Raw genomic sequence first — 24,838 nt, forward strand, 5'->3', positions numbered from 1 at the left:
CAGGTTCTGCAGGTGCTCGACAGTGTCCCGACCTGTAACCAAGATGTCTTCCTGGAAGACCACGGTGCGTGGGACCGACTTCAGCAAGCTTTCCATGTTCCTCTGGAATATCGCCGCAGCCGATCGAATCTCAAATGGGCATCTGTTGTAAACGAAAAAACCTTTGTGCGTGTTGATGCAGGTGAGGCCTTTCGAAGATTCCTCCATGTGCGGCGCCATGTAGGCCGAGGTCAAGTCCAGCTTCGTGAACGTTTTCCCTCCCGCCAGCATCGTAAATATGTCGTCTGCCTTTGGTAGTGGGTATTGATCCAGCAGTGAGAAATGATTGATAGTTACTTTGTAATCACCACCAATTCTGACGGTGCCGTCTCTCTTGAGGAGTGGAACAATCGGACTGGCCCACTCACTGAATTCGATCGGCAAAATGATGCCCTCTCGTTGCAGCCGGTCCAGCTCGATCTCCACCCTCTCTATCATATCAGTTACTGCTCTCGCCTTGTGATGGATGGGTCGCGCTCCCGGAATCAAATGGATCTGCACTTTTGCTCCTTGGAACTTCCCGATGCCTGGTTCGAACAGCGAGGGGAACTTGCTTCGGACCTGGGCACATGAAGTGTCGTTGACAGACGAAAGCGCTCGGACGTTGTCCCAGTTCCAGCATATCTTTCCCAGCCAGCTCCTGCCGAGCAGCGTGGGGCCATCGCCCGGTATCACCCAGAGTGATAAATCATACACCGCTCCATCGCAGGAGACATTTACGGTAGCACTGCCAGTTACGGGAATCAGTTCCTTTGTGTACATTCTAAGTTTGGTACGAATGGGAGGCAGGACTGGCCTTGAAGCCTTGTTGCACCACAACTTATCGTAAGTCGTTTTACTCATTATGGACTGGCTTGCGCCCATGTCCAGCTCCATGGACACCGGGAGGCCATTTAATTCAACCTTCAGCATTATCGGGGAACACTTTGTGGTAAATGTGTGCACACCATATACCTCTGCCTCCTCGGTCTGAGGCTCTGGTTCGTCATGATCCACTGTGGATCTGTCCTCCTCTGCAACACGATGGTTTGCAGGATTAGCAGCTCACCTGCACATGCGTTGGAGGTATCCCACTGTTCCACAGCCCTCTTGCAAACGTATCCTTTGAAGCGGCATGAATGGAATCGATGATCACCCCCGCAGAGCCAACAAGGTGTTAATTGTCTTGTATTCACCAACCTTGATGGCAGACTCCGAGTTATCTGCGGACATGCAACTACTGGCGTGTAAGTCCTGCCATGTACATTTCGATTTGAAAACAATATCACTTTGTTCACAGTACTTGCAGCAGCACTCATGTGCTGAGAAATTTGTTTGGTATTGTCACTGGTGGTGATAAACGCCTGGGCTATCGCTATGGCTTTACTCAAGGTTGGGGTCTCTACAGTCAAAAGTTTGCGAAGTATTATTTCATGGCCAATGCCAAGTACAAAGAAGTCCCTGAGCATATGCTCCAAGTGTCCTTCAAATTCGCAATGTCCTGCAAGGCACCTTAGCTCGGCGACGTAGCTCGCCACTTCATGGCCTTCAGACCTCTTGTACATGTAGAACCGATACCTCGCCATCAGAACGCTTTCCTTCAGATTTAGATGCTCCAGGACCAGTGTGCACAACTCATCGTACGACTTGTCTGTGCATTTTGCTGGAGCAAGCAGGTTTTTCATGAGGCCAAACGTTGGTGCCCCGCAAACGGTGAGGAGGATCACCCTTCGTTTGGCAGTGTTCCCTTCTCCTTCCAGCATGGTGGCCACAAAGTATTGGTCAAGTCGCTCCACGAAGGTTTCCCAATCACCTCCCTCTGAAAATTTCTCTTGGATGCCCAAAGTTCTCTGCATTGTTGCGTTGGGGGTTCGCCATCTGTATGTCATCGCCAGTTGTTAAGTCTTGGATAAGGAGTCAGACTAGATACTGCAAGCTCAAAGTAAGTGTGACCGTAGTCTTTTATTACAGATCTCAGAGTTCCTCTCCAGCCTGTAAGGCCTCCTTATATACAGGTGCTCCCAAAGGATTGTGGGATCCCTTGGGACTCCAGGGGATAAGCCCTCTGATGGTTAGACATGGTAATTAGTTTTACATACATAACACATTCTACCTAATCTCTTCTAATAAGACAGCCTTCTTGACCCAGGAATCAACCTAGTGAACCTTCATTGCACCCCCTCTAAGGCAAGTATATCCTTCATTAGGTAAGGAGACTAAAAGGCCGAAATTGACACCCATCCCGCCCCCCACCCCCACCCCGATAAGGCCATGGGCCGCATGAAAGCGGCGGCCACGGGGCAGTGCAGAATGGTCGCCGACTCTTCGCGGAGGAGCTCCCATTTTGTAAATTGCCCCACCTCAGGTTTGGAGTGGCATCCGGGACCGCTCCGCCCGTTTTCCCGCCACAGCGTACACGCGCCGACACCTTTCCGACTGCCGGGGACCCACTCGCAAAATTGCCCCTCAGGAAATTGTCCCTTTCCGAAATTACCCTGTGGGAACGGCCCCGCCACAGGTCGGTGCCCCTGGCAGCTTTTGCTGTAACATGGCGACCTGGCCGCCCTTAAAGGGAAGTCGCATGGTCTGGGGCAGAGAAATACTTTCAAACCCAGTAGGTGCGCTCAATTTCTGCCCCTAAAACTGTACACCCTACTCCAGGCCCTATATAATTGCACCAAGACTTCTTTTCTCTTATACTCCAACCTCCTTGCAATAAAGACTCACAAACCATTTACCTTCCTAATTGCTTGCTGTACCTCCATGCTAACTCTGTGATTCATGTACAAGGGCACCTAAACTGCTCTGAATACCAACATTTACTAGTCTCTCACTTTAAAAAAAAAAGTCAGCTGTTTCTTTCTTCCCACCAAACTGGATTATTTCACACTTCCCACATTATACTCCATCTATTACCTTCTTTCCCAATCACTTAGTCGGTCTATATCCCTTTGCTGTCTTTTTGCATCTTCTTCACAGCTTACTTTCCCATCTAGCTTGTATCATCAGCGAACATGGATACTTGATCCCCTCATCTATGTCATTGAGAAAGATTGTAAATAGCTGAGGCCCAAGCACTGATCCTTGCGGCATTCCACTAGTTACACTAGCTATCCCAAAAATGATCTGTTTATTCCTACTCTGTTTTCTGTCCATTAACCAATCCTCAATCCATGCTAATATATTACTCCCAATCCTGTGAACTCTAATCTTATGCAACACCTTATCGAATGCCTTCTGAAAATCCAAATATACTACATCCACTGGTTCCCCTTTATCTACCCTGTTCGTTATAATCTCAAAAAACTCAAGCACTATTTCTCTTTCATGAGTGAGATTAGGCTGGATAACTCTTTTTTGGCTGTCACAGACAGATAGGCCAAAAAGCCTCCTTCTGTGCCATAAATTTCTATGATTCTATAAAACCTGTTGACTCTGCCTAACAATATTGTGATTTTCCAAGTGCCCTGTTACCAAGTCCTTAATAATAGATCCTAGCATTTTTCCTACTGAAGTCAGGCTAATTGTCTTATAGTTCCCTGTTTTCTCTCTCCCTTCTTTCTTGAACAGTGGGATTACTTTTGCTACCTTCTAATCAACTGGGACTGTTCTGGAATCTAGGGAATTTTGGAAGCTCAAAACCAAAAACTCCACTATCTCTGCAGCCACCTGAGATATATGCCATGAGGTCCAGGGGATTTGTCGGCTTTTAATCCAATTAATTTCTCCAATATTTTTCTTCATTCTCATAAGACCCTTTATTCTCCACAATTTCCAGTATGTTCTTTGTGTCTTCTACAAAATATTAAATTCTGTGCCATTTCTTTATTCTCCATTAGAATTTCTCCTGTCTCTGCCTCTAAGGGCCCCCGTTTACTTTCACTAATCTCTTCCTTTTTACATAGTTGTAAAAGCTCTTACAATCTGTTTTTATATTTCTTGCTAGTTTACTCTCGTATTCTAGTTTCTCCCTCTATCAATTTCTTGGTCATCCTTTGGTGATATTTAAAAGCCTCCCAATTCTCAGGCTGACTACTTTTTCTGGCAACATTGTAAGCCTCTTAATCTAATCTTAACTTCTCCAGTTAGCCATGGTTGTACCACTTTTCCACTTTTAATTTCTCAATGGAATGTATATTCATTCAGAGTTATACATTTATATAAATGTCTGCCATTGTTTATCTACCGTCATATCTTTTAATCTAATTTCCCAATCTACCTTTGCTAACTTGTTCTTCATACCTCCATAACTGGCTTTGTTTAAATTTAAGACCCTACTAAGAGCTTTTACTATAAAATTACTAATTATCCCTGTCTCATTATATCTAAAATATCCTATTTCCTTGTTGGTTTCTCGACATATTGTTCTAGAAAACTGTCTCAAATGCAATCCCTGAACTCATCCTCCAAGCTACTTTTGCCAATTTGGTTTTCCCATCTGTATTAAGATTAAAGCCCGGCATGATTATTGCATTACCCTTGTTACATGCTCCTTTAAATTCCAGATTTATACTCTGCCAATTCTATGATTACTGTTATGGGGCCTATGGGCTAGATTTTCCACTTTTGTGCTTATCGCCCAAAAATGGGCGTTATTTCCGGCGTGGGTGGTAAAAAAAGGGTTTTCAGAGTTAGCCCATTCTCAAAGCACCTAGTCTCCATTTTTTAAAATGGGTGTTACCGCCAGCGATATGAAATGGGCGGTAGCGTTAAACCTCACTGACCTTCTGCCGTAAAGTGTCGCAGCCCTTAGCAAAGGCATGGCAACGTCGATTCCTGCGATTCAGGAGGTCAAGGGTCATCATGACATGCACAGAAGAGGAGATAGAGAGAGAGGGAGCTGAGAAGGACTGAAGGCATGTGTGGCTGTGGTGTGTGCTTGTTTGACTATTGTGGGAGGCACGAGGGAGATTCACCAGCAGCAAAAAGTCTACTAAGCACCAAGAACATAGTTGGCACCGAGTTTTTGTCCAACAAATGATATATAACATGGAAGGGATGATGGAGGCCCTGGAGCTGGTAGCCAGGAACACTGGTGGCAGAGGGCTCCCAGTGGTCCCAGAGCACGGCACTGCACCCCAAGGTGCCGCACCCCCATTGCCAACCACACGAGAGCCAGCAGCAACATCTTGCTTCTGGCTTGGAGCACGTTCCCACCTCTCTCGTATCCGTCCAAGCAGCGTTTTGGCCTAATCCCCCACCGCGCCCCCCATCCCCCACCCACCCAATGAAGCATCACCTGAGCAACTCCTCGGCCAGGCGGCTTGGAGTCAGGAGGGGAAGGGGAAGGGGTGGAGGTGGAGAGGAGAAGTGGGGGTGGGGGGAGGGGCAGGGGCAGGGGAAGGGTTGTTTTTTTACAGAAATACTGATGATTTCAGACAAATGTTCGGTTTAAATGTTTTTTATTTAACAAAACCTTGTTGCGCATTGGCTCAGATAGCTGCTCGGTTACACGCTGGTGATTCCTTAACATCAAAGGATATAATGACACTTAACTTCAATCAACTTAAACTTTAACTGTCACCAAGGTGATGCCCACCATTGATGTATCACCTGCACACCCAGCAGTGTGTCAGCCTTGTAAATAACACCAACGTTCTTTCAGGCAAAACAATCATTGATGAGTTCCTGACGTAAGGCTCTTGCAGCTATCATGCCACCACGGGCCCTTTCATGCGGTCTACAGGAAGGTGGGGGCATGGCTTCAGCATCAGCCTGATTGTCTGGGCCGATGTCAGCGTCCACCTCCTCGTCCTCCTCTTCCTCTCTCTGGTGAGGTGAACTGTCAGACTTATCAGGCAATTCGTATCCCCTCCTGATAGCCAAGTTGTGCAGCATGGAGTACACCACCACGAATTCAGCTAGCTGCTCAGGAGGTCGCCTCCAGAGTGGTCCAGGCATCTAAAGCGTTGCTTAAGCACGGTAATGGTTTTCTCCACAATGTTGCGAGTGGCTCTGTGGCTCTCGTTGTGTCGCCGTTCAGCTTCGGTGCAGGTGTCACGCAAGGGGGTCATCAGCCAGGTGGTGAGGCCATATCCTTTGTCACCAAACATCCAGAATTGACCTTGTGGCTGTTGTTAAATAAGTCAGATACAGTACTCTCACGCAGGATGTGAGCATCACGGATGCTGTCCGGAAATTGAGCGTTCACTGCCAGTATAATTTGCTGGTGGTCAACACCGAGTTGGACATTCAGGGAGTGGAATCCCTTGCGGTTCCTGAAAACCTCTGCATCCTGAAAAGATGCCCGCATCGCGATGTGCGTACAGTCTATTGCTCTCTTCACCTTGGGGAAGTTTGTAATTCTGAAGAATCCTAGAGCCCTCTCAGTCTGTGCCTCCCTGGTCATAGGGAAGCTGATCAAGTCCCTCCTGCATGCATACGGGGTTTCAGTGACCTGTCTAATGCAGCAATGTGTGGCATGCTGAGAAAGTCCGCAAATATCGCCAGCTGTAGCCTGAAAAGAACCTGAAACGTAGAAAGACAGTGATTTGGACCTTGACAGACAGTGCAGTACTGATGGTGCTGCCAGGGTGCAGATCTCCCCTTATCAGCTCGCATACCTCAGTAATAACCTCTTTGTGGAAGCGCTGAAGGCAGGTGGTGTCGGGCAAGTCGAGGCAAGATTGCTTCTCCCTGTACTTGCCGGGGATGTAACGTCTGGTCCTCCTCATCAGTCTGGCATGTCTTACATTGGCACATAATGCTCTAGAGCGTACCTTCGGTGATCTCGAGTCTGCTGCATGTAATTGGTCATCAAGAGAGGGTGAGAGAGGTCAGGCCCCATTGCAGTAGCTCTCTGTTTTCCACCGATTGGTCACAAACAACGAATGTCCCGATGAAGACACCTATTCAATTCCATTCGGTCACAGTATGGTCAAGATGTTTGTACAGATGTTCACATCAACTTCAAGAACCTCCAGAGTACATCCGAACTCCCCCGAGTTTGATGCACAGCCACCTTTTAAAGGAGATGACATGTGATGTAGAACATGACGTTCATAACGCTGTGATTAGTTCCGGTTAGTTCCACTTTTTCTGGGCGAGCGATATTGTGGGAGATATGTGGTGAAAGTGACTCTGGGCGATCTCATGGCCACTAGTTTCGGTAAAAATCCTCTTACGACAAAAAAAAATGGGCGGGCGGTATTATTGAATCTCGGCGTTAAATCAGAGCGGAAATTAATGCTGGCCGATATTATGGGCGTTGAGTTCACCCATTCTGATGGTTCTGCCCAAAAAAAGTGGGCGGGTGGTATTTTTTTCCCCGGCGTTAAGCACATGGGGAAAGTAACGCTCAGTGATAAGTTTTGGAAAAATGCCTGTCAGTTTCCATTTTGTGGCTAAATGGGCGACATCTGGGCGTTATACGTAATTTCAGCGGCAAAATGGCCGTTAAGTGGACATTAAGCATGCAAAAAAATTGGAGGTTCTAGCCCCATAAAACTACTCCCACCAGTGTTTTTAATCCGTAGTTATTTCTTAGCTCCACCCATAATGCTTCCACATCCTGATTTTATGAGCTAAGATCCTTTCACACTACTGTCTTCATCATATCCTGTATTACCAGGGCTACCCCACCTCCTTTTCCATTTTGCCTATCTTTTCCAAAAGTCAAGCATCCTGGAATATTTACTTCCCAACCTTAGTCACCCTGTAACCACATCGCAGTAATAGCTACGCGATTAAACCTGTTTATCTTTATTTGTGCTATTATTTCATCTATCTTGTTACGAATGCTTTGTGCATTCATATATACTATCTTTAAATTTAACTTTTTACTAATTTTCCCTGATGTGGCCTTGTTTGCTAATGCCCTATTACTGTTGTTAATTAAATGCAAATTGCTATGTAAATGCAAGCTTTTCATATTAAATAATAAAGATGTCTTACCAAATTAAGATCTTCTACATTTGGAAAAAATCCTGTCAGCATAGAAATATCTGCAATGACCATTGAGGAAGGAGTTCGGTCAAGATATCTGTAAACAGCAAGTTATTAGAATTTACTCACAAAAGTAGCAAGAAAACTACAACCATCAGATCTTCATCAAGAGAAATATGCAGATTGTGAAACAAACCTTTATTCACTTGTTCAGCTAATTATTCACTCTGACCCCTTAAAAACATTCCTTTTGGCAACAGTATTTCCTTAATGTTAATTCTTTAAAGCTGCAGAATGCCATGATCTTATTTTTTGCATTCCCATTAAAATAAACTGCTGGGAAAAGTAACTTCCATTTGGAGATAAAAAGACTAAAGGGTAAAAATGTGTCTTGGGCAGGAGCACAAAAACAAGCAGCATCACCCCATGGATGTCAAACAAGCAGCCAGAGGTAGTGGAGGAGTCAAGAGAGGTGGTGATGAGGTAGCGACGAGTGTCATCAGCGAACATGTGGAAGCTAACTCCATAGAGGAATTTTAAACAGGAAACCAGTTACATTTCCGTGCGGACATAAGAAGCCATTTCTGGAGATGCTCTGATTACAACTGGATATGTAAGAGCGGGACCAAATTAGGACATTCCCAGTGGACTGGACAATGGAAAAGAGGCATTGGAGGAGGCTGCCGTGGTCCATCGCGTCAACAACTGCAACGAGGTCAAGGAGGAAAATGAACAATAGTTACAGTCACTGAGGATATCATTCGTGACTTTGTTTAGATGCGTTTCAGTGCTATGGAAGAAATGGAAACCTGACTGGAGAGATTCAAACATGGAGTTGCACGAAAGATGGACTTAGATTAGGAAGATGACAACATGTTCAAGGACTTGAAAGGAAAGAGTTTGGAGATGGGGTGGTAGTTCGCAAGGACAGAGGGGTCAAGCGTAATTTTTTGAAGGGGATGATAACGGCAGTTTTAAAGGGAGAGGGGAGGAAATCAATTACAATGCTAGCTAGCATAGGAACCAGGAATGCAAGTTGGATGGTCAGCAGATTAATGAGAATGGGGTAAAGGGAGCAGAAAGTAGGTCTAATTGACAAGATGAGCTTGGAGAGGGCATAAATGGAGAAAGAAAAACTAGAGAAAGATACAAGTTCAGGGCTAGGACAGTGGGAGGTTTGTCTTGGTGAGCAAGGGAAAGGAGGGGTACTAACTGAGCCAGATGACTGGATGATCTCAACCTTAGTGACAAAGAAGTCCAGCAGCTCCTCACACGTTGTTAAAGGTGAGGTTGCAGGCACGACAGTTTGCTTTCTATTACAGTAGATATATTTAATCTTCCTGTTTGAATACTAAATGCTGATTTTATTAGAAATAATTCAGCTGACAATATGTAGGGGCTGAAACAACATTAATCCAAGATTTGAAACCTAATTATGTTCCCTCTCAGCAACCTCTCGAACTAATTTCCTTGATGATATCAGGTAACAAAATGTAATTCCAAACTTATTGAAATTGAGCTACTTACCTTGCACAGATTTCTATAAATATAGAATTCTGAGCATCAGCGGGTCGCTTGACTGAAACAATGCAAAACAAGATTAGTTATTGAAATCATAAACACTTTAATTCACAATTATATATTCTAACATGGATAAAAAAAATAAAGTTGCATTAAGATCACACCCTTCATGAACTAAGTCTTTACAGCTAATGAAGTGCAGTCATTGTTGTAATGTAGGAAACACAACAAGAATTTGGGCACAGCAAAGTCCAATCAACAATGAAATAAATGATTGATCAGCTGATCTTAGGGGGCCGAAGTTGCCCTCAGCCCCAAATGGGGCGCACTTACTGTTTTTTAAAGTGTTTTCTCAATGCAAGAATACGGTGAAATTCAGCTCGTTATTTTTTTTGCAGCGGGGTGGAAGTGTCGTTCTGTCGGGTCGAGCGCCGCTCCGAGTCATCAGCGCTGCGCTGTCGTGTCACAATGTTTCTCCCCTTCAGTTAAAGGAAAGAGCCGTTGCGAGCTCTGCAGCCACTTTAGTGGCACCCACTGGCCACGAGGGAGGGCTTCGGCTGGGTCAGCGGCCTGGTACCCAAGAGGGGGTGGGGTGCTGGGCAGCCTATTGGCGGCCCGGCATACCCGTGGCCACGGCAGTGCACCGTCCCCTTTAAAGACGGACGACCAGCCACAAGATGCTTCCCGCCAGGGAAAGCTGTTGGGGGCACGGAGCTGCTGCCGATCGGCTCCCACGGGGCAATTTCCCACGTGGGGTAGAAAGGGGATCATCGCCGGTTGGTAAGGGGTCTGTGTGTGCCCAACTGGGCGGGAAAATGGCCGGGACGGTCCTGTACACTTTCCAAAAATAATGGAGGGCAATTTTCAAAATGTTGGTCCTTCGGCATCGACTGAGCGGTGAGTTTTTACCGACCCGTGGTCTTTGAGGCAGTCACAGCTTTTAGAGAAAGCAGCAATTTCAGCCCTTAGGTGTTGGTTTAGGTCTAAATATTGGCTGGGGCACCGGGTGAACTCCTCTTCGAATAGCTCCCATGAAATTACGTAACTTGAAAGGGCAGTTGGACTTCAGATTAATGTCTTACCTGAAAGATGCCACTTGTGACAGTGCAGCACTTCCTCAATACTGCACTGAAGTGTCAGCCTCGATTATGTGCTCAAGTCTCTGGAGTGGAGCATAAACCCTTGACTTTCTGTTGCAGAGGCGAGAGTGCTGCCAACTGAGCCAAAGCTGACACCTTTCATTTCATTCTTTCGCACTCCTGCAATTCTTTTTGAAGGTTAAAATTGCCATGGGGTGACCCACTCCTACACCACTAGTTATTTAACTGGTGTCGAGATTCAGAAATCAAACGGAGTTGAAATGCTCTGGAAAGATGTTGTACATGTTAAGAGTTGAATCCTGACTGATCTGCCACTTCCATTGTTCAGAATATAAGTAATGCTGGTTTTATCAAAAAGAGATGAATGTAAAATGAAGTAACTGGTTATGAATTAGATAGAAACTGAAATCAAATTAATTTTAAAAGGATAAATAAATTATATACCGGATGGTTTAATATAATTTTAAATGTATAAGAATAAAGGAAATGTGAAATGTATACAATTGGTATGTGTGTCATCCCCTCAACTTAAGAGATAGGTAGATATCTGAAGCTTTGCTCAGGAGATGGGACATGGTAGCAGTAGAACCAAGAGAGGGCAGTAGCAGTGAGGAGAGGGGGTGAAGTAGGAAAAGGTTACAGAAAGGTCAAGAAGGGACAACATACACTTGATCTTGAAAATTGAATAATTTCAAATGTGGAATTAAGACAATGGAGAGGAGATGCCAGTGGATTGCAGGGAACATGTATCTGCATTGCAATTCCCTTCCTTAACCTCTCTGCCTTGCTGCAGCTACTTCAAAAGCCTCCTCAATCCATCTGTTTGGCCATAGCTTTGATAGTTTCCACAAATACTTTGAAACTCTGCTGGATCCCAATTTCCCTGCATTTTTCAATCACCTTGGAATGCTTTGCAATGTTAAAGGTGCTATGGAAGAGTACAACTTGTCATTGTTGTGAAGACTAATGCAATAAAGCACTTGTATATACTGAGCACCTACTATTAGTCGAAGCATTATATGGGACAAAATCTACCCTTCATTGTAAGATCGCATAGATTTCACTACAAGTAATTCAATTTATTGTGCGACTGTAATAGCTGTTCATATTCATCTACTTCCAGTCATGTTTTGCAGATTCTTGCAAATCAAAATCTCCTCCCCATATCTCCATGTTCAAACCTCATTGCCTGTACAAGAGTCTCCTCAGTTTGTTAAAAATGTTTATTGTTTCTGTAATTATTGCCTTTCATAAAAGAGGACTGCAAAAGGCAAATTTTAATTGCCTCTGCCCAGTGGAAACTAAGCAGAATAGGATCCAAGCGGTACACTTACAGCTTGTTTCCCATCCTGCAGCTATTTTAACACCGCTGTTTTCTTGGGCGGCTGGCTCGGGCGGGAGACTCGTGTGTGTGTGTGTGTGTGTGTGTGTGTGTATATATACTGTTGAAATATTTAATGTACCTCATCTTTACAAATCTCAGCTTGTAAAATCAACACTGTGTAAAAGAAACAGCAGTCGGAACAAAGCCAGGGTCTGGTATTTCATGTCCTGCCAGTGCCTGTGGTAAGGGCCTTCCTCTGTGCCAAAGACTCAGTGGAGGGTTGCATGTGGGCAGGGCCTGTCGGTCACTTTGCAGTGCTCTCTCTGGGCAGAAACATGGCAAACAACCAGTCTGCTTCAGTCCAGCGCCTGGAATGCCAGAATTTAAGACATAAGAAATAGGAGCAGGAGTAGGCCATTTGGCCCCCCTGCCATTCAATAAGATAATGAAGGTGTGTGCCTCACAAGCAGCCACTGGAATTCGGAACAAGCAGAAAGCTGGCTAGTCAAGTGTTTGCGTCTCAGTAGCATTCATACAGATCGTCCCGACCTGTGTGAGAACACCACCGCAGGTCGGGCTATAAATAGAGCTGGAGCGCCAGGCCCTGGAACATCGTGGGCGAAGGTGCGGCGAATGAGGGTACGGGGTCCAGAAGAGCCGAGGGCCCAGGGACAGCATGAGCCTGCCCACACTGCGATATGTGTGCGCACTCGGTCCGTACAGCAGAGCAGGTCTCCAGTCGTCCTGGTTCAACCCTTACAACTGGATAAAGGCCCAGCTCTGTCGAGCCCGTGTGGTGGCTGATGTGCAACGGTCACCACATGTTAAGAAAAAATCCATGGACAGGCATCTTCCACACCCTCAATTGGAGTTCAACACTGGAACATCGGGTCCTTCATTGAAACATCTGTGAACTCTTGTGGAAGCCAGTCATCCTCATTCGAGGGACCGCTTATGATGATGATGATATACAGGAAACTCTCGTTTAGCCGGATAGGATTTAACAGAAAATCCGCCGTAACGGAATTTTAAAAATTGCATCGCCACTTCTCACCAGAAAACGGCCCTGCACATAACATTTCGACATATATCATTTCCAGATCCTTCTGTTGCAAAATCGTTAACAATTGCAGAACTTGACACTCACCATGAGCAAGGACTCAGAAAATCTACCATAAAAATCTAAAAATTGAATACACAAGTTTCTGCCCTTGGTTTGCTGGTGTGTGTTTGTGCGCGTTGCTGCAGCCGCTGTCTCTCGCGGCCGCCGCTGACGTTAGGAAGGAGGGGCAGTGCCGGCGCCGGGTTCCAGACACAGAACGCAGCCCGGAGAGCGCACTCTGGAACCCCAGAGCTAGACAATCTCCTCCTCGAGGCCACCTGCACTCACTCCCAGTGTGCGATTACAGTCTGGGGTACGTACATGCAAGCTGGAAACTCGATCCCTTTTCTTCTGCAGAAATGATTGTCGCGCATGAACCTTTTGCCTTGCACGTTCTCACATTGAAACCACTCAGAACTCTTCTTGCAATTAGTTACTTCAGATGCAGCAACTATTAAGTAGGCGATCACTAACATACCCGTGGGAATTTTGATTTCCAATCAGTTGTTAAATATATATACAAATATTAACTTTAAAATGTAAACTCACCCTATTGGAAAATTCGTTTACAGGGAATTGCCAAATCGCCGAGCGATCCGGATAAACGAGAGTTTCCTGCATATATAATATTGGGATACCATCACTCAGATCGGACACCGATGCTATTTTAACTAGTGAGCAAAGTGAAAACATCCCATCATTTTTCTTGATGGGAGCCAAGAAATGCAAGAATGATTCTTTTTCTTGGTTGTTAAGCAGAGTTTACTGTGCTACAATTAGCTATGAGAAGCTTATCAGTGAGAAATAATGCTCCCTGAATGCTGTGTACTGCTCACCTCGAGTGTCCTCTTTAACAGTTATGTTTAAATTAAATTTATTGCATTCCTCGTGTTGCGAAGACAACAGAGCATGATAACTTGTCAGAACCTGTATAGTAAAAACACAAGTAGAGGTTACTTATCAAAAGCAATACACTTCAAAATACCAGGAAAAATTGGAAGATGTAAAGGAAAAGCATATTGCATTCACCTTACATCAAATTACATCAGTATCTTTTGTCTATCCCAACACCCTCACTGCCCATGCTGTCACACATCGCTCCTCCATCCATTCGTCGTGATGCCGCAACCCTCCGGGAAGTCCAGCGAAACGAGAAAAACAAACATATCCCAATACACCAGGATCTCAACAACATTCCTTAACACTGCTTGAAGTCACGCAAGTTCTTTTGAACCCACGTGCTTAACCTTCAACAATGTGACTTCAGCCCCAATGATGCTTGGAAATTTGAATGGAGTTCAGAAGACGTCACAAACATCTCGTGAAAGACCCGACGCAGAAGAGCCCTGGCTTTGATCCTTCGCAAAACTCATGGGCAACCCTAAACCGCATCCGCACAAACCATGGCAGATGTGAATATTTGATGCACAAATGAAGAATTAAAAACTCTCCAGTGTGCGACTGTGATCACCCGGAACAGACCATGGAACGCAATTCTTGATTCACAACAATATACTCCGCTACTTCTGACGCAATTACCTGGCTCAACCACCTGAATGTAAAATAATAGTTGTTGCTTTAAATCTACATCAGGCATAAGTGAGAGAGTGTCCTATCGCTCTCCTGTTTTTTTCTTTTATTATTTATCTGTCTGTAGAATACTATTTCTTTTCAAATTCCTTGACAAATTAATTTCAGTTTCTCTTTTATCTTCCTAATTTTTTTAACTTCTAACCTAATCTTTTTGTATTTGCTTTTGTCATCCTCTCCTTTGTTGTCTATGTACTCATTGTATGACTTATTTTTCCCATTTCAATCCTGCCCTTATTTCTTCATTCATCCATGGATGTGTCATTACTGGCTAGCTTGTTCTTGCTTTTTAGTGGGATGTGTTTCTTCTGGCCTCTACTGATCACCATTTTAAATATTTCCCACTGCAGTTCTATTTCATCATTCGCCTGTGAATTTTTATTTTCCTAGTTCCATTCTCATCCCCTTAAAATCAACTTGTATCCAATTTATTCCTTTGGTCTTTGTCTTCTGTCTTTCTGAATCTTTATCTTAAACTTAAAGCCAAGGCAGCTAGGGAAACCGGACATCTGGAACCTGAGTTAAATGGGTAACCAGCTGTGTATCTCCTCAACCAACCCTTTTCTGAACAAAGTGGGATTGTTTTGATCTTAGTTCTGGTTTCCATATTATAAAAAAGGATTGATAAGGTAGACGTAGAGAAAATGTCTCCACTTGTGCAGACACCAAAACTAGGGACCATAAATAGAAGTTAGTCACCAATAAATCCAATAGGGAATTTAGGAGAAACTTCTGGAGTATAAACACCAACCAGTTGGGCATTTTCCTGTGCTGTGAATTCTATGTATTTATGATTGAACTTATTACTCTATTATGTGAGTGGTTGACCATGTTACAAGAGCACAATTTATATCTGCAAATGATTCAAGGGATCAGTGGATGGTGGACTGAATTCTGCTTACAGCAGTGTACTGCCAAACAATAAGTACGTGGAACCAATACTTACTTTTAGTGTTCCTTGTCCTTGTCCTTTTGCTGTTACAGAAAACACTTCAAAAGCATTGATCTGAAATATAAGCAGCATAGATTAGCCAGCAATCTTATGTACTATAACAAAAACCTAGGAATACACTGCAAAATCAAAAGCGGTACCGGCTTTGATTCATGACACAAGAATGGCTTCATTTTGTTACATTCTAACTTAATAAAAATATAAAAAACAGAACAGGCTGGTGATTTTAATTCTTTGTTCTAAGGATGTGAGTGACAAGGTGGGTGAGATGACTTCTCTTGCATTGCTGCAATCATTGCAATTATGGCATTTTTACAATAATATGTCCAAGTCAGGATTGAGTGCATCTTAGACAGAACATTGGAGGTAATGTTTCTGTGATGTTGTGATTTTTATTCCTCTCAGTGGTGGAGGTCATGGGGCTGGGAGTTACTGTCAAAGTAACTTTAGTGAGTCGCTGCATCGTATCCTGTGGATAATGCACACTGCAGCCACAATCTAATAGTGGTGGAGGGGATGGATGTTGGGTCGAATGGCAGGGCTGCCAAACAAGCAAACTGCTTTGTCCTGGGCACTCAGCTTTGAGTGTTGTTACAACTGCACCCATTGAGGCGAATGCGAGTATTCCATCCTGAATTGAGCCTTGTAGATGGTGGAGAGATTTTAAGGAGTCAGGAATTGAGCATCTGTCACAGGGCATCCAGCCTCTGCCTTGCTGTTGTAGCCAGTCTAGTTATAAACTTCTGGTCAATGGTAACCTCATAAGATGTTGATGGTGAGAACTCAGCAATAGTGTTTCCATGGAAGGTTGGGGGTGGTACTTGGATTTTTCATGTTGCAGATGGTCATTGCCTGGCATTTGTGGCACAAATATTACCTTCCATTTGTCAGTTCCAGCCTGCCTGTTGTCCAGGTGCTTGCTTATGTTGGCATGAGCGGCTTCATTATTGGAAGAATTGTGAAAATTTAGAATGATGAATGGAACTAAACACTTGTGAAATTGTCAGCAACAACACCCAGCTCCTGACCATTGTACAAAAGTAAATGTTATATTGCCCTAAGCAGCATAACCAAGGACAAGTTACAATTTTCATGGAAAAATAGCAAGTGATGGAATTCTACCTACAAAAGTATCAGTAAAAATCCTGTAGTCCCATATGAGCAACCAGACATGGGCGATAAATGAATATAAAAAGCTCTCTCAAGGGATCTTGCACTTAAACAGATCTCCTCTTAAGCTGGTCTCCTCTTAAACTGACAAATGGAAGGTAATATTTGTGCCACAAATGCCAGGCAATGACCATCTGCAACATGAAAAATCCAAGTACCACCCCCAACCTTCCATGGAAACACTATTGCTGAGTTCTCACCATCAACATCTTATGAGGTTACCATTGACCAGAAGTTTATAACAAAAGAAAAATACTGTGGATGCTGGAATCTGGAATAAAAACAAAAAATGCTGGAAATCTCAGCAGGTCAGGCAGCATCTGTGGAGAGGAAGCAGAGTTAACGTTTCGACCCTTTATGAGAACTGAAGAGTGTTCAGAAAGAACAGATTCTTAACAAGCACTGAAAGGAGGAGGGGAAGAAAGAACAAAAGGGAAGGTCTGTGATAGGTTGGAAGACAAGAGAGATTAGAGAGACAAAAGGGATGATGGCCCAAAATCTAATGGTAATGTCAGGAGTTAGAAAAACATTGGTCAAGATCGGGTGTGAATGGTGGGATAATGACCAGCTGCCATTAGAGACAAGAAGAAAAAAGAAGAAACAGTCTCTGGGGGAGGGAGGGGGAAGGGAGCCAAAGATTGGCAGCGGTTACGCTCTGAAATTTTTGAATTCCATGTTGAGTCCAGAAAGCTGTAAAGTGCCGAAACGAAAGGTGAGGTGCTGTTCCTCGAACTTACATTGAGCTTCGTTGGAACAGTGTAGGAGACGGAGGACAGAGAGGTCAGAATGGGAATGGAGTGGAGAATTAAAGTGACAGGCGACCGGAAGCTCAGAGTCACACTTGCGGACTGAACGGAGGTGCTCTGCAAAGCGGTCACCGAATCTACACTTAGTCTCCCCAATGTAGAGGAGACCGCATCGTGAGCAGCGAAGACAGTATATGTAAAGTCCTGTTCCCTCAGTACAGATTCACACGAGGCATGTAGTGAAGTCAAGGTCACTCTGGACCTGCACCTTTATTTCACAGCTCTGGAATGCTGCACTTTCCTGAGACCTGTCCTTACATACCTGTCTCTTGCAAGTGCACCCCTGGTGGTAAGGTATGCTGGTGGTTACAGGTCATATCTTATTACAGTCATGTATAGCATGTTAGGATACAGTTATATCTAATAATGTAAGATACATGACATCACCCTCCCCCAAGGTCTTATTGTCTTTATAGGTTCAGTCTCTCAGGTGGTCTACGCTCTCGCGTGGAGCGTCTGAGTTGTGATTCAGTTGTTTGCCGTGGTGTCTGTTTTTCTTTGGGTTTGGTTGCTGGTATCTCGCCTGGGCTGTCTGTTTCGATTAGTGTGATTGCTGTTGACTCGCCTGGGCTGTCTGTTATGATTGCCCTTTCCTCAGGTTGTTCCCTCTGTCTGTCCACCAGGTATGGTGCGAGTTCCACATTGTAGTCTGCCTCTGGTTCCGCAGTGTTGTTGGTAAATCTGTTTTTGACTTGGTCTACATGCCTCCGGCAGGGTTTGCCACTGTCCATTTGTACTACCAGTAGCCTGTTTCCTTCCTTGCCCATTACTGTCCCTGCAAGCCATTTGGGACCCCTGCCATAGTTTAGTACAAACATTTTGTCCCCAATCTCATTCCATCTCCCCCTCGAATTTCTGTCATGGTACTCAGTCAGCTTACAGCGCTTTGTCTCTACGATTTCGTGCATGTCTGGGAGGATTAATGAGAGCCTTGTTTTTAAAGTCCTTTTCATCAACAGTTGCGCGGGGGGGGATCCCAGTCAGTGAGTGCGGACGAGATCTGTATGCCAGCAGCAGTTGCGACAGGCAACCCTGCAGCGTGGGACCTTGGATTTTAAGCATGCCTTGTTTAATGATTTACCCTGCTCTAGCCGCCTGGCCGTTGGAGGCCGGCTTGAACGGTGCCGTCTTAACTTGATTTATGCCGTGGTCAATAAAAAAGTCTTGGAATTCTGCGCTGGTGAAGCACGGACCATTGTCACTGACCAATATGTCAGGGATTCCGTGCATTGCAAACATGGTTGCGAGGCTCTCCACAGTGGTGGAGGTTGTGCTCGAGTTTAAAATGGTGCACTCGATCCACTTTGAAAATGCATCTACAACTACGAAGAACATTTTGCCCATGAATGGGCCCGCATAGTCTACGTGCACCCGCGACCACGGTTTGGTAGGCCAGGGCCAGGGGCTCAATGGAGCCTCCCTGGGGGCATTGCTGAGTTGGGCACAAATGGTGCACCTTCGGAGGCAGAGCTCCAAGTCCGCGTCAATACCAGGCCACCAAATGTGGGATCTGGCTATGGCCTTCATGAGAACGATCCCTGGGTGCTCGCGGTGGAGCTCCCGGACAAATGCCTCTCTGCCTCGCAGAGGCATGATTACACGGCTGCCCCACATCAGGCAGTCTGCTTGTTGTGATAGCTCATGCTTGCGCCTGTGAAAGGGTTTTAATTCCTCGGGGCAGGCATCGCGAGCCTCTGCCCAGTCACCGGTTAGGACACATCTTTTTACTAAGGATAACGTGGCGCCGCTGGCCGTCCAGGCTCTGATTTGGCGAGCCATCATGGGCGAACCTGTGGACTCAAAGGCATTGATTGCCATGACTATCTCACAGTCCTGTTCGTCAGACCCTTCCGTGGTCGCCAGGGGTAACCTGCTGAGCGCGTCGGCACAGTTGTCTGTGCCTGGTCTGTGCCTTATGGTATAGTCGTAGGACGCCAGCATGAGTGCCCACCGTTGAATTCGCGCCGAGGCGTTGCCGTTTATTGCCTTGCTCTCGGATAGGAGAGACGTGAGGGGCTTGTGGTCGGTTTCTAACGTGAACTTGGCCCCAAAAAGGTATTGGTGCATCTTTCTGGCACCGTGCACGCACGCGAGCGCCTCCTTCTCTACCATTCCGTACTCGCGCTCCGCCCGCGAAAGTGACCTGGAGGCATAAGCTATGGGTTGTAATTTGCCCACACTATTGACATGTTGCAAAACGCACCCGACCCCATATGCTGACGCATCGCATTGAGAACTAGCTTTTTACCTGGGTCAAAGAAAGTCAAAACACTGTTGGAACACAGAAGGTTGCGTGCCTTATTGAAGGCAAGTTCCTGGGCGTCCCCCCAAAACCAATCGCACCCCTTCCTGAGTAGCATGTGGAGAGGCTCCAGCAGCGTGCTTAAGTTCTGCATAAAGTTCCCAAAGTAATTGAGTCGTCCGAGAAAGGTGCGCAGTTCTGAGACATTCCGGGTCATGGGTGTCAGGCGGATTACTTCTGTTTTGGACTCTGTTGGGCGGATTCGATCAGCTGCAATCCTTCTGCCCAAAAATTCAACCTCGGGTGCGAGAAACAGGCACTTGGATTTCTTGACTCGTAGGTCTACCCGATCCAACCGCTTTAGTACTTCCTCCAAATTACGGAGATGGGAGTCGGTGTCCCTGCTCGTGATAAGTATGTTGTCTTGAAATACAACCGTCCCCGGGATGGACTTGAGCAGACTCTCCATGCTGTCGACCTGATGCCGAAAGGGCATCGATTGTACATGAAAAGGCCTCGATGAGTGTTGATGGTGGTGAGTAGCTTGGATTTCTCGGTCAATTCTTGCGTCATATACGCAGATGTGAGGTCTAATTTTGAGAAAAGTTTACCTCCAGCCAATGTGGCAAATAAGTCCTCCGCTCTGGGCAGCAGGTACTGGTCCTGTAGGGAGACTCTGTTTATGGTGGATTTGTAGTCCCCACAGATTCGTACGGATCCATCAGGCTTCATGACTGGGATGATGGGACTTGCCCAGTCGCTAAATTCCACAGGTGATATAATGCCTTCCCGCAGAAGCCTGTCTAGTTCGTGTTCAATCTTTTCCCTCATCACATAGGGTACAGCTCTGGCCTTGTGATGGACCGGTCTAGCATCCTGTGTGATGTAGATTTTGACTTTGGTCCCTTTGAAAGTGCCCATCCCTGGCTGAAAGAGATGTTCAAATCACTTTATAACTGTTGAGCAGGAGGTCCGTTCCTCTAATGACATGGCATGGACATCATCCCATTTCCAGTTTAGTTTTGCCAGCCAGCTTCTCCCCAGCAGTGCTGGGGCGTCTCCGGGGACAATCCACAGGGGAAGTCGGTTCACTGTCCCTTTGTGTGTGACAGAGAGCATGGCGCTGCCTAGGACTGGTACGATTTCTTTGGTATAGGTCCTTAGTTTGGTGTCGACCCTTGTGAGTTTTGGTCTGTCTCTTTTATGCGGCCACAGTTGTGCAAATTGTTGAGCGCCCATGAGAGATTGACTCGCTCCCGTATCCAGCTCCATGTTGACAGATATCCCGCTGAGTAGGACCCTCATCATTATAGGAGGCGTCCTGTTGTAGGAGCAGCGGCCATTGATCGTGTTGACCCGCTGTACATCGGTGTCCCGGGTACTCTCCCCACCATCTTCTGGTCCGCTTTCCGACCCATCCGATTCGTATACCAGCCGAGCTGCCGTTTTTTTGCACATGCGGGCCAAATGCCCTGTATATTCACAATTTCTGCAAACAGCCTGCTGAAATCGACATCCCCTTGACGAGTGCCCACTCCCACACCTCCAGCACAGACCTGTTCCATTGTTCAAAGTGTTCCCAAAGAATGAGTTGCGTCTGGCTGATCTCTCTTGAGCTTCTCTCAGTTTGTAGTTGATTGCTCGCATTGTGGGTTGATGAGGTGTGAACAGCCATTCCTGTGGCCCTTGATGGCTTCTGCCTGCTGTCGAGAGCCTGTTCTCCCGGTTTTGTCTGTGTGTGGGGGTAGCAGTTTGTTTAGTGCTGTGAACTTCTTGTTCCGATATTTCGTTCGTTGTCGTACCTGCATTGTAAATCAACCTCGTTTCTTCTTCCCCTGCCAAGAATGTCTGTGCAACCAGTGCTGCTGCCTCTAAGGTCAGGTTCTTGGTCTCTCTGAGCTTTCGGAATATGCCTGCATGGCCTATTCCTTCAATGAAAAAGTCTCTCAGCATTTCTCTCCTCAGTTCATCGGAGAACTCACATAAACTAGCCAACCTCCGAAGTTCCGCCACGAAGTCGGGTATGCTCTGGCCCACACAGCATCTGTAGTTGTAGAACCTGTGTCTGGTCATGTGTAGGCTGCTCGCTGGCTTCAGGTGGTCTCTTACCAGTGTGCTCAATTCTTCAAACGACTTGCTTGCTGGTTTCTCGGGTGCCAGCTGATCCTTCATTAAAGCGTATGTTTTCGAGCCACAGCTGGTCAAGAGATGGGCTCTTCTCTTGTCTGCCTTATCGTCGCCTAACAAGTCTTTGGTTACAAAGCTTTGCTGGAGCCTTTCTATAAAGTCCTCCCAATTGTCTCCCGCATTGTACTTTTCATCTGATCCGTTGTTCGCCATTCTGTGGATTCTGTAATCCCGTAACTCGTCGCCATTGTAAAGTCCTGTCCCCTCAGTACAGATTCACACGAGGCATGTAGTGAAGTCAAGGTCACTCTGGAGCTGCACCTTTATTTCACAGCTCTGGAATGCTGCACTTGCCTGAGGCCTGTCCTTATATACCTGTCTCTTGCAAGTGCACTCCCGGTGGTAAGGTATGCGCTGGTGGTTACAGGTCATATCTTATTACAGTCATGTATAGCATGTTAGGATACAGTTATATCTAATAATGTAAGATACATGACAGTATACTAAATTGAAAGAAGTCCAAGTAAATCGCTGTTTCACCTGGAAGGAGTATTTGGGGCCCTGGATAGTGGGAAAGCATCTCCTGCGCTTGCACGGAAAGGTGCCGTGGGAAGGGGAGGGGTTGCTGGGGGTGACTGCGGAATGGACCTTCTCTGCTCTAAGGAGAACAATCCCAACCTCTACAGACTATCCATGTAATTGAAGTCCCTCATCCCTGGAACCATTCTTGTAAATCTTTTTTACATCATCTCTAAGGCTTTCACATCCTTCTTAAAGTGTGGTGCCCAGAATTGGACACAGTACTCCAGTTGAGGCCGAACAAGTATTTTAAAAATGTTCATCAGAATGTACTTGCTTTTGTACTCTATCCCTCTATCTCTGAAGCCCAGGATCCTGTAAGCTTTTTTAAACACTTTCTCAACCTGCCCTGCTACCTTCAACGATTTGTGCACATATACCCCCAGGTCTCTCTGTTCATGCACCCGCTTTAAAATTGTACCCTTTAGTTTATATTGCTTCTCCTCGTTCTGCCTACAAAAATGTATCACTTTGCACTTTTCTGCATTAAACTTCATCTGCCACGTGTCCGCCCATCCACCAGCTTGTCTATGTCCCCTTGAAGTCGATCACTATGCTCTCTTCATTATACTTGCAAGTTTTGTGTCATCTGCAAATTTTGAAATTGTGCCCTGTACACCCAAGTCCAAGTCATTAATATGTAACTAGTATCGACCCCTGGGGAGCACCAGTGTGTGCCTTCCTCCAGTCCGATAAACAACCGTTCACCACTATTCTCTGTTTCCTGTCACTTAGCCAATTTCATATCCATGCTGCCACTGTCCCTTTTATTCCATGGGCTTCATCTTTGTTAGTAAGATTATGTGGCACTTTAGCAAATGCCTTTTGGAAGCCCATGTATACCACGACAACGACATTGCCTTCATCAACCCTCTGTTATCTCATCAAAAACTCAATCAAGTTAGTAAAACATGATTTGCCGTGCTGGCTTTCCATAATTAATCCACACTTGTCCAAGTAACTTAATTTTGTCCTGGATTATTGTTTCTAAAAGCTATCCCATTACCAAGGTTAAACTGATTGGCCTTTAGTTACTCGGCTTACGCTTACACCCTTTTTTGAACAAGGGTGTAACATTTTCAATTCTCCAGTCCTCTCACACCACCCTCCATATCTAGAGGATTGGAAGATTATGGCCAGTATCTCCACAATTTCCACCTTTACTTCCCTCAGCATCCTAGGATGTATTTCATCCGGTCCTGGTGACTTATCCACTTTAAGATATTTCCAAAAGCCAGCTTTTCTCGTACCTCCTCTTTACCAATTTTTAATCCCATCCAGCATCTCAACTACTTCCTCTTTCACTATGACTTTGGCAGCATCTTCTTTCTTGGTAAAGACAGATGCAAAGTACCTCAGCCATCCCCTCTACCTCCATGGTTTTGTCCCTAATCGGCCCCACCTCTCCTCTAACTACCCAGTTACTCTTATATGTCTGTAATTTGGATTCCCTTTCTTGATAGCTGTCAATCTATTCTCATACTCTCTCTTTTCCCCTCTTATTTTCTTTTACACTTCCCCTCTGAAGTTTCTATCTTCAGCTAGGTTCTCACTTGTATTCACAACCTGACATCTGTCATATATCCCCTTTTTCTGCTTCATCTTACTCTATCACTTTTGTCATCTAGGGAGCTCTGATGTTGGGTGTTTTACCTTTCCCCCTCATGGAAATGTAGCTTGACTGTACCCAAACCATCTCCTCTTTAAAGGCAGCCCATTGTTCGATTACAGTTTTGCCTGCCAATCTTCGATTCCAATTTACCTGGGCCAGATTCATTTGCAACCCACTGAAATTGGCCTTCCTCCTATTAGCAGGGAAAATGTTGGAATCAATTATTAAAGAGGAAATAGCAGCGCATTTGGAAAGCAGTGACAGAATCGGTCCAAGTCAGCAAGGATTTATGAAAGGGAAATCATGCTTGACAAATCTTCTAGAATTTTTGAGGATGTAACTAGTAGAGTGGACAAGGGAGAACCAGTGGATGTGGTGTTTTTGGACTTTTAAAAGGCTTTTGACAAGGTCCCACACAAGAGATTGGTGTGCAAAATTAAAGGGAGTAATGTATTGACGTGGATAGAGAACTGGTTGGCAGACAGGAAGTAAAGAGTAGGAATAAACGGGTCCTTTTCAGAATGGCAGGCAGTGACTAGTGGAGTACCGCAAGGTTCAGTGCTGGGAACCCAGCTATTCACAATACACATTAATGATTTTGACAAAGGAATTGAATGTAATATCTCCAAGTTTGCAGATGGCACTAAGCTAGGTGGCAGTGTGAGCTGTGAGGAGGATGCTAAGAGGCTGCAGGGTGACTTGGACAGGTTAGGTGAGTGGGCAAATGCATGGCAGATGCAGTATAATGTAGATAACTGTGAGGTTATCCACTTTGGTGGCAAAAACAGGAAGGCAGAATATTATCTGAATG

At 45.4% G+C, this 24,838-nt stretch overlaps 1 protein-coding gene across 1 annotated transcript in view; it reads right to left on the bottom strand.

The window, feature by feature from the left end:
• LOC139238019 (venom factor-like) overlaps positions 1-24,838 on the bottom strand; it is a 220,191-nt gene that overhangs the window by 32,636 nt on the left and 162,717 nt on the right. Inside the window, exons 31-34 of the mRNA XM_070867416.1 lie at positions 15,486-15,545; positions 13,786-13,876; positions 9,430-9,481; positions 7,912-7,999 (exon numbers count right to left, since the gene is read on the bottom strand). Coding sequence (XP_070723517.1) covers positions 7,912-7,999; positions 9,430-9,481; positions 13,786-13,876; positions 15,486-15,545 — 291 coding nt within the window. The remainder of the gene's footprint in view (positions 1-7,911; positions 8,000-9,429; positions 9,482-13,785; positions 13,877-15,485; positions 15,546-24,838) is intronic.

The sequence above is a fragment of the Pristiophorus japonicus genome, chromosome 24, assembly GCF_044704955.1.
Source record: "Pristiophorus japonicus isolate sPriJap1 chromosome 24, sPriJap1.hap1, whole genome shotgun sequence".
Taxonomy (NCBI): domain Eukaryota; kingdom Metazoa; phylum Chordata; class Chondrichthyes; family Pristiophoridae; genus Pristiophorus; species Pristiophorus japonicus.